General features: G+C 36.6%; 1 protein-coding gene across 4 annotated transcripts in view; it reads right to left on the reverse strand.

The window, feature by feature from the left end:
* Nucleotides 1-6,848: 6,848 nt before the first annotated feature.
* The window catches only part of CACNB4 (calcium channel, voltage-dependent, beta 4 subunit), a 360,400-nt gene continuing 353,804 nt past the window's right edge, over nucleotides 6,849-13,444 (reverse strand). Inside the window, exons 13-14 of one of the 4 annotated variants that reach the window (XM_006880771.1) lie at nucleotides 9,895-10,080; nucleotides 6,849-7,417 (exon numbers count right to left, since the gene is read on the reverse strand). In XM_006880771.1, coding sequence (XP_006880833.1) covers nucleotides 7,157-7,417; nucleotides 9,895-10,080 — 447 coding nt within the window. In that variant the 3' untranslated portion in view covers nucleotides 6,849-7,156. The remainder of the gene's footprint in view (nucleotides 7,418-9,894; nucleotides 10,081-13,444) is intronic. The other 3 variants (XM_006880772.1, XM_006880770.1, XM_006880773.1) reach the window with 3 other exon arrangements.

A 13,444-nucleotide genomic window follows, 5' to 3' on the forward strand; every position in this document is an offset into this window, starting at 1 on the left:
CCATGCTTGGAAAGGTCAGTTCAGGAGGAAGACCCTCAACCAGATGGAGCGACATAGTGACTGCAGCAGCTGGCTCAAGTCTCTGAGAGATGATGAGGATGGCACAGGACAGGGCAGGGCTCCCAGCTGTTGTTCATAGGGCTGCTGTGAGTTGAACTTGACAGCCCCTAACAGGAACAACAATAGCAATAAGAGGAGAAGTGTGAACAATAAAGTTTGCCTCCCATATAATTTTTTAAGTACATTAAATCCTAAATCACATATAATGTGAAGGGGTGTGTGTGTTTTAACTTACAAATTCTTTCTTTATATTGTGCTGCTTTTGTGATTACACATAACACCTAGTACAATATTCAAGAAATCGTAATTTAGTTGACTCTGGGTTGGCGTAATGACCGTTAACAATGGGCTGTGAAGTATATCAGAGATGACAAGGGCAGCGTAGGATAGGACAAGATTCACAGGGTCACTATGAATCCCATATCAAGTCCATGGCACCTAAAGACACCGCCAACATTTTGCTCTGGTGGCCTGGAGAGCTGTGTTACTAGCTAAAGGCCATGCTTCTCTGGTGGTTCGACTCCAGCAGGTGCTCAACAAGACAAAGATGGGCAGTCGCCTACTGTGTGATTTACAGCCTTTGAAAACCTACTGGAAGGTCAGTTATCAGTCAGTTTTAACACAACAGCAATGATTTTGAGGGTTCATGTTCAGATTCTCCCCCTTCCAGAGTGACAGAGGTATAGGAATGTACTTATTATTACTGTTTTCCTCATTATATCTCCAGAATAGCATAAAAGAGAGGTAAACGCTGGTTTGAATAGATTTTTTAAATTTATTATATAAAAGAAAAAAATTAATGCAGTTGTTTTGTACACATCTGAATTCCATAAAACAAATCCATAGAAATTAGGATACTATATGCATGCACTCTGCATTTTCTTTGCTAAATGTTTTTGTTCACAAAAATAACAACACATGGTTCGGGTTTTTTTTCCTTTAAAGCCACTAAAGCAGAGGGAGAACAAAACATGCAGCACTGTACACAGTTGCATAGTATATGTTACCCAGCATGCCTTGTAGAATGCTACACAGATCTAGATAAGAAAAACAAAAGGGGGGTCAGCTATCAAAAGAAATAAAATCAAAGGAAAAATTCTTTTGACAAAGGCTTTTTCTTTTTTGCCATTTTGTAACCTTGGAGGTAAACAGCCCTCAGGATAGTTGGGAAACTCTTTTTTACATAATTTTGCCCTATTTCTTTTTTAGTATATTTGTTTACTTTTACTCCCCTCCCACCACCCCTTAAAAAAACAAAAACTAAAAGATTTATGTTTCAAAATAGTATTCAGTATAAAACAAAGAATCCCTAAACATTATTTTATTGTTGGGACAGCTTTTGATCATTTTGATTTTAGGCTGTGAAAAATAGAAAATATCTCTAACATGTCCAAAATTCAGAAGAGCCCTACTCATGAGCTCACCTGCCGTTAACTGTTGGTAGTTGTGACTGAAGAATAAATAAGAACAGTAAATATAGTATGAGTCTTATTAAAAAATAAAATTTAATAAGTTTTTAAGGAGAGAATAAAGAAAATAAATCACATCCACAGATTGCAAGGCTATGAAATAAATTGTTGGAAAATTTTCAAGCAGCAAGTTAAAAAGATGGTAGATGAAATAACTCTGATAAAACATAGAACTAAATATCTTTCCTTTTAAAAAATACAACTGCCAAATTTAACAGTGGATTTTGTTGTAAGTTTGTGCTATAACAAATGTGCTTCTTTCTCCTCACTATTTTCATATTATTGGCAAAATATATATATATTTTGTACTGTACAATATGGTTTTGCTACATTATTTTTCTACTGCTAATGCAGATTAGAAGTAACAACATAGATTTATTTTGGCAATAAAATGCTTTCATTTTAATAACATCCCAGAAAATATTTGTAAGGCATATGAAAAATAGTATGCAACAATACAGCGTTAATGATCCTGAATCTTTAATACATCTCTTATGCGTACAGAGTTCACACTGATTTCAGTTAAAAGTGTGTGAAAGTGGCATGCAGGTAGAGCAAGAGTGGTCCCTACATAAATGTAGACAGAGTCTTTTGTTGAGAAACAGAAGTGTTCAAAACATAACCAAGAACACTTAAAACATATTGGAAAAACTAAAGGCCAGTCACTGTGGGATTTTAGAGAATCTTTGATTCTTTAGACTTTTCAAAATGAGGAATTGTCAGTGTATTCCTCAAAGCACTCTACACTCATTAGTAACATTTTCTACCATCTTTCTAGAAACATTTTATACACACAAACAATGAGAAATGAAAGAATATTTCATATGGGACTCCTCTAAACTCACTGCTGTTCACTTCTGGAAAATTCACTTTTATTTATACATTTTTGTCATGACATGTGGGAGGTACAGCCCTTAGTCAGGTTTGTCTGATGACATATTGTCAATTCTTATGTCCCTCAAATACATGAAGCGCTGAAATGAAATAATCTGCAATAATTGCTATATCCACAGGTAATTGCTATGAGAAGACATATTTCATTTATCTCCTCCCATGCAATTACTGCCTATGAAAACCCAGTCGAGGGCCAGCTAATGGTCAGATAGGACTCAGTGGTACACAACAATAACAGAATGAAAGAAGAAATGTTTAAAAAGAAACTTTTGAATTCTTCAGCTTCTTCTGACCATGTAAGCCAAATTTAGCTTGACTACTTCTTAAAAAGTTTGTCTGAATTACTGTACTGACTGGTTTTATCATGATTACCATGAAGAAGAGGACTGTTCTCTTACATTTAGCTACAACTTGAGTGAACCGTAACAGTTTTATAGTGTTAAAAATAATTAGGAAATAAAGAAAGAAATTGTATTGCATAATTTCCTATCAATCCATTTAAGGGGGAGTTTTATGTAATAAAAAAAAAAGAAAACAGTATGCAGCACTCTCATAAAAGAAGAAAGGCAGAAGAAACATAAACATAGTAAGGGGTGCATCTTGAAACATTTCTAGGAACTGTTGGATTTTCATGGGAGAGAATTCTAAGACAATATTCTCACATAATAAATGCTCTGGGTGTCTGCAAAAAAAATTAAGAATCAACAATTTGAATGACAAACTGCACTTAAACTTCACATTTTTGGATCTATTTTCTTTTAGACTTAACGCTAGACATTATAACAAGTGGCACGTGGAACACAAGCCCCTTGGAGGTTTCTTTTCTTCCTATTAGGACTTGGTTAAACTTTGTCTCATGATAAACCATTAACTCATTGTTTTAACAGAAACATCACTAAAAGGAAGAAATGAAAGGGTGATGAATATTTTGCAAACAATTTAAAGGGAAGATACCCTTTAACATTTTATGCACTTAGTTTTGCAGCAAGGGTAGCAGAATAAGAATACATTTGATCACTAATTTGATCACTATTTATTGATAAAGTGTTTTTCCCTTAAAAGACAAACTGTCTTCCTAGAGAAGAGGTAGTACATACATCAATATACAGAGCAACTTCTGTAGTGTAATATGTTGGTTTTGGAGAAAAAAACAACAACACAAAAATGAAATAGTATAACTAAGAAAATACACTGGCATGCTAATTAAGATTGCCTAGAACATTCTTAACTGACATCTAGGGTCTCAACAACATTTTATGATATGTTCATTTTAAAGAGTTTCAATTTGCAAACCACCTTTTGGCATAATTTTCCTTTTCTCCCTCCCTTTCAGTACCCCTACCTCCTATAAGGAATTTTAAGGCCCCCACACAAAAGACAAGTTCAAGTATGCAGGAATGAAAAGAGGCTAACATTCCAAAAATACATTTGCAGAGAACAACAGTAAAAATCAAAGTAAACAGCAAATAAGGGGAACAAAGACTTTTCTCATAATTTGATTTCTATTTTAAAAATTCATTTCATTAAGGACTTAGATGCCGTGACTTACATCACGTATGTAAATCACACCTTTAAGACTCTTGTTAAATCAGTCTATATTGTTAACACTTTACATTTTCTTTACAATAGAACTGCATAAAGATCATCAAGATCATAAAGAATCATCAAGTCATTTATAAACATTTCTAAGTGCTGCTTTACATATAGCAAGGAACAAGATAACACTGTTGATTATGCTGTGAGAATTAACATCAGGATAGACAAACTGCATCCTTTTGTTCCAGAACTACAGTTCCACATTGTCACAAGTCTATCTTGTTACAAGTCACTTGACTGAAATGATAGAATTGTATTATGCTATGAATTAAAATAGCTTCAAAATACTGTAAGACTTATTTCCCCTGCTTATAATAATAATTTGCTATCTTTAAAATCATTAAAAAATGAAGTATTTATGGAATACTTATTTTCCAAAGGTGCTAGGGTGTGCTTGGCAAAAATAAAACTTTTCATTTAGTATATATCTGTATTCTGCTATCATTTACACAATAGAACTCTAAGGCTTAAAAAGAAAAAAAGGAAGATGCATATCTCTTGTTCACTTGGAGAAGATAACTATAAAAGGAAGGGGAAAGGATATGCCAAATTATAGTAAAAATTTTAGTATATCCCTCAAGAAAATATACATTATACCCTTTCCAAGATTGTTAGCTTTTGAATAAGCATGTAAAGTAAAAGAGGTATGGACATTTGATGGTAAATGATAGATTACTTTTGTGCACAGATATTGAATGAGCCTCTCTCTTGGTCAGTATAACATGGAAGACTTAGAAAAGAGACTTTGACAGGCCTTTAAAAACAAGTGACTTTTTAAAAATTTGAAAGCAGATGGTAATCTTGTTAACTATGAAATATATGTAAATGCTGTTGCAGCTACCTGCCATAAAATGTAGATATCTTAAAAGTAGTTAAATGATCAGGTTGCTAATGCTACTACAGAAAAAGCCGAACAGCTGTCTAGTCTAAATTTATACACCTTGGTGTGCACTCCGCAATTAAATAATGCGCACAAACAAGAAACCAGTAAAGCATATAGAAAAAAATGATTGGGGTTTTTTTTTTTTTGGCTAATGTTTTCTTTCTCATGCAAATATGTGCTGTACATGTAATAAATATAGTTTTGTTTGCTGGAAAATGCTCTTCTGTGCTCTAACAAAGTATTCAGTAATGGCAGGTTATATGTTTATTAAGGTGCCTAATGGATATAGCTCTTTTTAATGTTTTAACTGAGAGTTCTGTAAGCTTCTCTAGATGACAAAAGGATCTTGCAAGCCTGTATCACATGTTAACTTTTAAAATTTACTGAGCCCATATTCCTTAATTGTATGAAATGGTTAAGATGACTTAGGTAATTATAGGCATCCTCATTATCAGCTAAACAGGTTCAAAATGGGATAAGAGCAGTGAACCTGAGGACAGGGTATGGGCTGAGCTCATTAATATGGCTAAAGACACGTGTCATTAATCAAGAACATGGAACTGAGACTCATGGTCAGGAAAATTATGTCACTGGTACACGTGTTGAAAGCCTAAATATTGAAAGGCTAGGGGAAAAATAAGCGAATATAAAATTATTAATTTCAAAAAATAGGCTTCATCACATGAACCAGTAGAAAAGGATTTTTATGGCCAGTGCTTTGGGCATTTTAGAAAATGCATGCATTGTAGTGTTTTAGAAACAAGAATCTTTTCTTAAAGAGATCTGTGTGGTGTATAAAAAGTTCAATTTCAGCAATTTCTTGGGACCATGGTGAATCGAAGGCTTCCTTGAGGCAAGACATGTCTCCGATTTCATAAATATAGCCATTGAAAAACTGAAGACTTAATGAGTAAAGAGGAGGAGTGCTCATTAGAAATAAGGCAGCTCAATCTCCAAATTCTTTACAAGTCTATGCAGTAAAAATGCTGTAATTTAGTGAACAAGTTCATTCTGGATACAAGGGTTTGTGGGTTGTGTTTTATTGTTGTTTTTTTAAATTCCAAACATTTGTTTTAACTTTTTCTAATAATCATTTTGCAGAGCTACAGCTTCCAACATTTAAATTGGATATGTCTGTGCAAAACAAAAATCCTTTGTGCGATTATATAAAAAGTTTTGTGAAGGGCTAGAACATTCAGATATTCACAGACAGACTGAGTGAAGCAATGAAAAGGTGCTCAATTGTGCTGGCAAGAATTCCTGAACCCTTGTTTATGGTTAAGACACGGGGGTGACTTCCCATCTTGAGTTGTTTAGCTTTTCACACAGGAGGATCTATGCTACATTTTATTAGCTTAGTTTAGATTCCTGGGCATATGTAGTTGTGCTCAATTGATTAAAGGGGAAGTAACACCCCATTTTCCATTCCATAAAGCCAGCTAAGCCTGGATATTCACTTATTATTCTTTGCTCAACAAATTTTCAATTTAACTGCCAACTTCAAACAAACCAAACAGTAGTGACTAAACAAAAAAAAAAAAAAAAAAGCAAAAACACTTGGAGTACAAGAACTGTGCCAGGAAAGAAATTAAAAATATTAAAATCTGAAGAAACTATTTAATTGCTGCATTAATTTGAGATTTTTCTTTTGGCACTATCAATACATTTGGTAAGTCTGAAAAAGCCATTGGTAAAGTCAACCTATATTAAAATGTTTATACATTCCAACTTTGAAGTGTAAATTTTTATTCCAGCAAATAAATACCATAGCTGGTTTTAGCTTTTACTGGTATTCCGATTTTCTTCTTTTTTTTTTCTCAGATTTTCCAATTGATTGCAACATGCTCGAGTAGACTTTCTAGTCAAATCACCCAAATTCCAACAGGAATTGGTTTATAAATTGGTTCCAACTGGAACTGGTCATTTGGAATTTCCAGCATGGGAAATTATTTTATATGTGCCTTGATCAGTACCCAAAATTACAAATTGATGTGTCTAAATCTAATGAAGAAAATAAAAGGTACTGTTATGTAAATGTTGCACTTAAAATATCTATATGATTGGGCATCTAATATCCATCTAGCCAGAAGGGCATAATGTACATTTTGTTTTGCCCCCTACTTAGCATCAAATGACAGCAGCCCAGAGCACAGGAGGCACTGTGCTGTACCTGCTAAGTTAAGATGATTGGTTTATCCTAGCAGTGCAATGGCAAATTGTCAACAGATGAATATTTTTGTTTGTTTCTGCAGACTCAAAGCCTATGCCGGGAGTCATGGCTGTATCCTCCAGGTGATCCTCGGTTCCGATGGGGTTTGTAAGTGTCCTGGTATGAGTCAGGGTAATCTTCTTCCACAAGTGGATAATGATCTCGGCTATGTTGGGAACTGGAAGACAAGCGGTTCCTACTCTTCTGAGCCCTTTCATTGTGATAATTTTCATCAGAGGTCATTAAACTTCGTCTTTCAATTGGAGAGTTCTCTGTGGAGTGGTTGCTGTGCCTCATACGCTGACTCTGAAAATACCAGACAGTTCATTGATTAAATAACACCAGCCTTATTAATCTTGAGCATGTAGATGAAAGTACACTTGTAGGATCAATACAAGAAGACATATCTTTCAGGCGTAATAAAAGTATCCTGATGCACAGATGGCCATTATATCTGATGGCCAAATGGCCAACATACCTAATCTCATTTATTTGGGGCACAAAATGAAAAAATGCAAATAGTTTATTAATTTAATTACATAGCATAGCACTGCATGAGTATTGTACCAATTCCTATTAAAATACAGGATTGAAAATTAACTGTTGATGGTATTTACTGCATTGAGGAAAGTCCAATAATTCCAGTTTTACTGGAAGAATGACAATTACTTTACCACATGGATGTAAAATTAAGAATAACATCTATTGTTCTATTTCTTTTTTCTTTCTTTCTTTTATTAGTTTTGTGTGTGTGTACTGTCAAGTCGGATCTGACTGGTACATGAGGAGATTGTCCCTCCTTCTCCAGCAAAGCATCTAGTGGATTCAAACCATCCACCTCTGGGATTGCAGTGCAGCTTCTTGCCACTAGGCCACCAGAACTTGCCTATTGTTCTGTTTCTTTCTTGAACTATTAACATCTTTTTGCTCCTAGAGAGTAACACATTTCACACTCATCTAATCAACTGTTGGCATTGTTGTACTGTCAATGCCATTGAGTCAGAATCAATCCAGGGCTGACCTTCCAGTGGGTTTTCAGAGGCTAAAAGTTGCTTGGGTGGAGACTGTACTTTTCTCCCCCACAGAGCTGCTGGTGGACTTGAACTACATACCTTTGAGTTGGCAGACTCACTAAGTCAAAAGTTACTTATACCCTTTCCCTCAAAAGCTGTTTTAATGAGAGTATGATCTTTCCTGCTCATAATGTGGTTCTTTCTACATCCTACGTAAATTTAAGAATCTACAATATTCTTTCGAAAGTAGCACTACAAACGTTTCTAAATCCTGCTTTATTAATGGAAATGTCCTACAAAATACTCTTCAGTGATGAACTAATTTTCTCTAATGCTACTAACTGAAATTAGGATCTTCAGAATCGTATTTGATGGCACAGGGATTGTTACTCAATTTTTCTTCCCCCACACTGTGGATAACATGAACAGAATTCTGATAAAACCAAGAGCTCTGATGCACATCCTCTAAAGGATACCAAGCTCCACACATAATGAAACTCATTTGATGACCATGGACCGTACCCTTAGCCCCAGTCAGGTATCTAACAGATAAGTAGCTGTGGGCACTGGGAGAAGTAGGTCATAGGATCAAGAGCACCATATTAACTATTAATAAGTGTAGGAGAAGCATTCAGGGTGATGTTAGAGATGAGGAGTCAAGAGTGTGGCATTCATAAACACATTTCATTTCTGCCTATGTTACAGAGACATACTATTTCATGCATCCATTTCTCATTAAAATGAACATTTCAGAACCAACCCAAACTAGTCAATGGAACGCCACGCACAGATCTGCCTACTGGAAGTGAAACAAGACAAGGAATCGTCTGGGTGCATTCATATGTATTGTACATTATAACAGTATATTTTTCCATGTTCATTTCTAGCTTCAAAGGCTATTCATTTATATGGCAGGGTTTTTTACCCACTTACAAAGATGCAGTTTTCCAGCAGGATAATACAGTTATAATAGCATTTCAGAGAGTGCCATTTATCTCAAAGTTAACTCTACATGATCTACAATTATGAGTATCATTATAACCCATTAAAACAAAACTAGTGATGATGCGAGAGGGCTCAGTCAGTCAGTCAGCTGGGGATCTGGCCACATTCCAGCAGCTGCTTGATAATGGTAAATAATAATTAATGCAGGAAGACAAGATTCATTTTGTATCCCAATGCCTCTGGCTCCCCACATTTAGTTCTGAGGCACAGTGAAGAGTTTCTGAGGCACAGTGAAGAAGAGAACCTGCTTCTCTGGTGCTCACCCTTGGCCCTTAAGGACACCTCTTATAGCTGCTGAACCAAGCTGGCCCTAGGGAATGCTCAGGGTCACTGATGCTGCATACTTCCAAGAAAACTCAGACTTGGTGAGGGATGTGTCACTGTTTCTGAGCAGAGTGTATTGTGTTGGCATTCTGTATCATACCTGTTCTAAGACAGACTAGTTAGGGTTTGGTTTAACTCTTAAGAAGTGTTACATAGATTAACCTTTAGTTTGAATGATTTCGAATGTTGTTTTAGACAAAGGAGGGATTAATTTAAACAAGTAAATCACATGATAATAATCCTCAGGACAGGATCCCAGCCAACAGCTTTGTTTAGATCTCGATAGACTGTGACTAGACATGACATTAGACTTTGAAAATGATGCTCACTCACCATGATTCCCTTTTCAGATTGAGGGCAATCTCGGTCTGTGACCTAATCACATTCACCACAGAATCTAAATACAAGGTTGTAAAACGCTCAGTAAGAAAGTGGCAATACCTGTAACCCAGAAATTGCTGTAGGATATGGTGAGAGTGCTGTTGAGCCTAAATTCCTTCCAAGCAGAGGGGTCATTGGGGTGCTACTGGTTGTGTGGGTAGCACGCCAGTACGCCTCAAGGTACTCTCCCAGATGTTCACACGCATCCTCAAGCTGATTTTCATCCAATATGACATCAAACATTTCCTGCAAATGACAAGAAAATCTACTTTATTTCTGTTTGAATTCTAGACTGTGAGGCTTAAAATTCTGCTTAGTCATATTTATTATCTCTTAAAAGAACAACCACACTGAAGCAATTACGGTGGAGCCCATTCTGACTCCTGGTGACTCCAGGGATTCTAACATCTCAGAGTTAAAATCTTAAAATCTATACTGACAGTTTCCAAAACTTCCGTCAAGAAAAAAAGTTCGCCTGCTAGGTTTCTTCCTTTTCTCACCACCTCCACCCCCACTGTAGAGGACTGAATAATGACTCCAAAAGTCATGTCAACCTGAAACCAGTGAATGCAACCTTATTTGGAAAAAGGATCTTTTTAGATATAATTAAGGTAAGGGTTGCAAGATGAGATCATCCTGGATTAGGGTGAGCCAAAAATCCAAGTATCCTTATAAAGAGATGGACAAAGTAAAAAGATGGAAGCAGAGCTTGGAATTATACACCTTCAAACTAAAGAGTGCATAGAGACACCAGAAATTGGAAGAGGTGAGGAAGGAGTCTCTCCCAGGGACTGTGGAAGGGACTTGGCCCTGTCAACACCCTGATTTCAGATTTCTGGTCTCCAACTCTCTCTCTCTCTCTCTGTGTGTGTGTGTGTAAGCTGGTTTTTAAGTCATACAGTTTGTCGATGTAGTTTGTTATGCCAGTTCTAGGAAACAAATATACCTGTCCACCTGCTTTTCCCTGCTTTTCTGACTTTATCTTAGCAAAATAAGAACTTCCTAGTAGTGACTCAAAGTTACAACCATAAGCACTGAGACAGCTGTCTGGATTTAGGTTAATGACAACTGGTTGATACTGAGTTGGTGGCGATAAAGCTGACTCATTCTGTTAAATGTTTAGAACAAGGAGAAACTCTTGCATTGAAAGAGAAGTCACTAATGAAACCTCAAACCTTCAGGATTGCATGCAGCTTCTCGCCACTAGGCCACCAGAGCTCCCTTATCAATTAGGAAGGGAAAAGTAGTTATTGTTGTATTGTTAGGTGCCATGGAGTTTAGTACCACTCATGGCAATCCTGTGATCAGCCAACCTGGACCCTGCCCTGTCCTGTACTATCCTCATCATCTGTACCACAGTAGAGCCCACTGCTTTAGTCACTTTGTCAAACCATCTCACTAGGATTAAAGTCCTCCTCACCTTCAATGACTTTCCATCTTTACAAGCACGACACCCCTTTCTAAGGAATAGCCTTGCTACCTAAACACCCAAAGTAGGAGAGTCGAATCCTTGCTATTTTTTTCTCCAAGGAGCACTCTTTTAACTGATATTTAAGAAGACTCAATCAGCTCAATTCTTGTAGAAAACTCTATTACCACCCTATCCACACATATTAGCAGATTTTGATTATTTTGCTTTGCATAATATATTTACCTGAATTTCATTTTGTGCCAGGCATTGTGGGTTTACAGTGGCAGAGCAAACGAACATCATCCCTATTTTCAAGGGGCACATTACAGTGAAGTCAGAGACTTATTAAAATCCACAATTACCCATATCACAGTGGAACTTTAACTCAGAGCAATGAAGAGACTGAGCTGGTGAACATTCAGAAGTGAAGCTTAAAGGTCTGGATTTTGATGGAGGCTAGAGAGATGTGTGAAAGCAGAAGACATGAGAGAGCAAGAATTAAGCATAAACCAAATAATTCTATCTGTAGAAGGGGGAAGAATAACAAAGATGAAAAGAAGCAGACAGACACAATGGAAGAGAGTGACTTTGTTACCCTAAGAGAGAGGGAAAATGCTAATTTCTAGATGTTTAGTCAACGTCCATTTCTATCTGTAGAAGGGGGAAGAATAACAAAGATGAAGAGAAGCAGACAGACACAATGGAAGAGAGTGACTTTGTTACCCTAAGAGAGAGGGAAAATGCTAATTTCTAGATGTTTAGTCAACGTCCATTGTTTTTTGTTTTTTTAAATATTTTTATTAGTTTTCAAATAATAAGTCCGTTACATCATGTTTCATTCATACCACAGTGTGAATGAAGAATAGTGTGAAACACAATGTATATAAACTTTGTAAACTAAGCAATTCAAAATAATGTAAAATAGAATATATGAATGATTGTATGAAACACAATGTAAATGAAAGACTGTATCAATGTCCACTTTAAACAGTAAATCCCATTTTTCTCTATTAAAGTATAGTAAGAATTTCTTCTGCAATTAAGTGCTCCTCCCTACTGTTATTAATTGACCAGCATCCTCTCAAAACAAGCACTGAAATCTTTTATGTGGGGATCGGATCCTGTTTAGATATGGAGCTTTTTTTTTTTTTTATTCTGTTAATGAGGTTACAGAAGCAGAAAGGATCCTAAGCCCAACTATTTGTAAGTTATAAAAAGAAGAGAGAGAGAGACATAAAGATAGGGGAAGACAGACACTGTAGGAGGATTATCTGTAAGTTTAGGAAGGCAAGGAGCCAAGGATCACTTTTGGGGCTACCAGCAAGGAAGGGATCAACATAACCAAGACTCTGATTTGGGCTATTAGCCTCCAGAACTGTGAGAAGAAAAAAAAAACACCCCAAACTTCTGTTCTTTAAAGTCACCATTACAAGGTCATTAAGATACTAACTGTAATATAACCCGCAATGATCTGACATAAAAGTGGCAGGGCACTGGTGACTTGAGTGGGACAAGAATTGCCCCTGTCTCAAGCAGTATCCACAGACTAAGATGATACAGGAAGAAAGAGGAAACTGGGACCCAGGATGCTCTTGCAGCTGCTCCTGGTGAACACATAAGACTTCCACAGCTTTGTGACGTGGTGTCTGTTGCTTATATAATTCTACGTATTTGAACTGTATAACACAATTTCACAGTTCTCATTCTATATTATGGGTCTGGCTTGTCTTAACAAGTCATTATCCTGTTTCCACAAAATTCCAAACAATGAATCCCTCAGAGAGACCTAGATTGAGTAGTGTTGCCTATGATAGGGCCACAAAGCTCAGGTAAGCAGAACCTGTTGCCAACATTTATGTAAACGAGGTAAAGAGGCATCTTTCAGGTACCCAGGAAAAACTGGTGGGAAAAACGTGCTCCTGGGCGGAAGGGAAGCTGGGAAGCTGTGCACTGGGGAAGGTCACCTCGGATAATAGCAAAGAGGCATCTTTCAGGTACCCAGGAAAAACCGGCGGGCCGAGGGCCGCAGAAAGGAAAACATAATCTACACAGGAGTTCTACAGGACACGTCACCTTCCCTTGGAGACAGTACAACTAAACTTAAGAGACACTGGTCAAAAGAAAAAAAATGTCAGCAGTTGACGTGTTTGGAATCACAGAAGCCAAGAAAGCTTAAGATACAAGCTGTCAGATCATGGG

Source organism: Elephantulus edwardii, unplaced genomic scaffold, assembly GCF_000299155.1.
Source record: "Elephantulus edwardii isolate Elephantulus edwardi_28Jun2011 unplaced genomic scaffold, EleEdw1.0 scaffold00010, whole genome shotgun sequence".
NCBI lineage: Eukaryota > Metazoa > Chordata > Mammalia > Macroscelidea > Macroscelididae > Elephantulus > Elephantulus edwardii.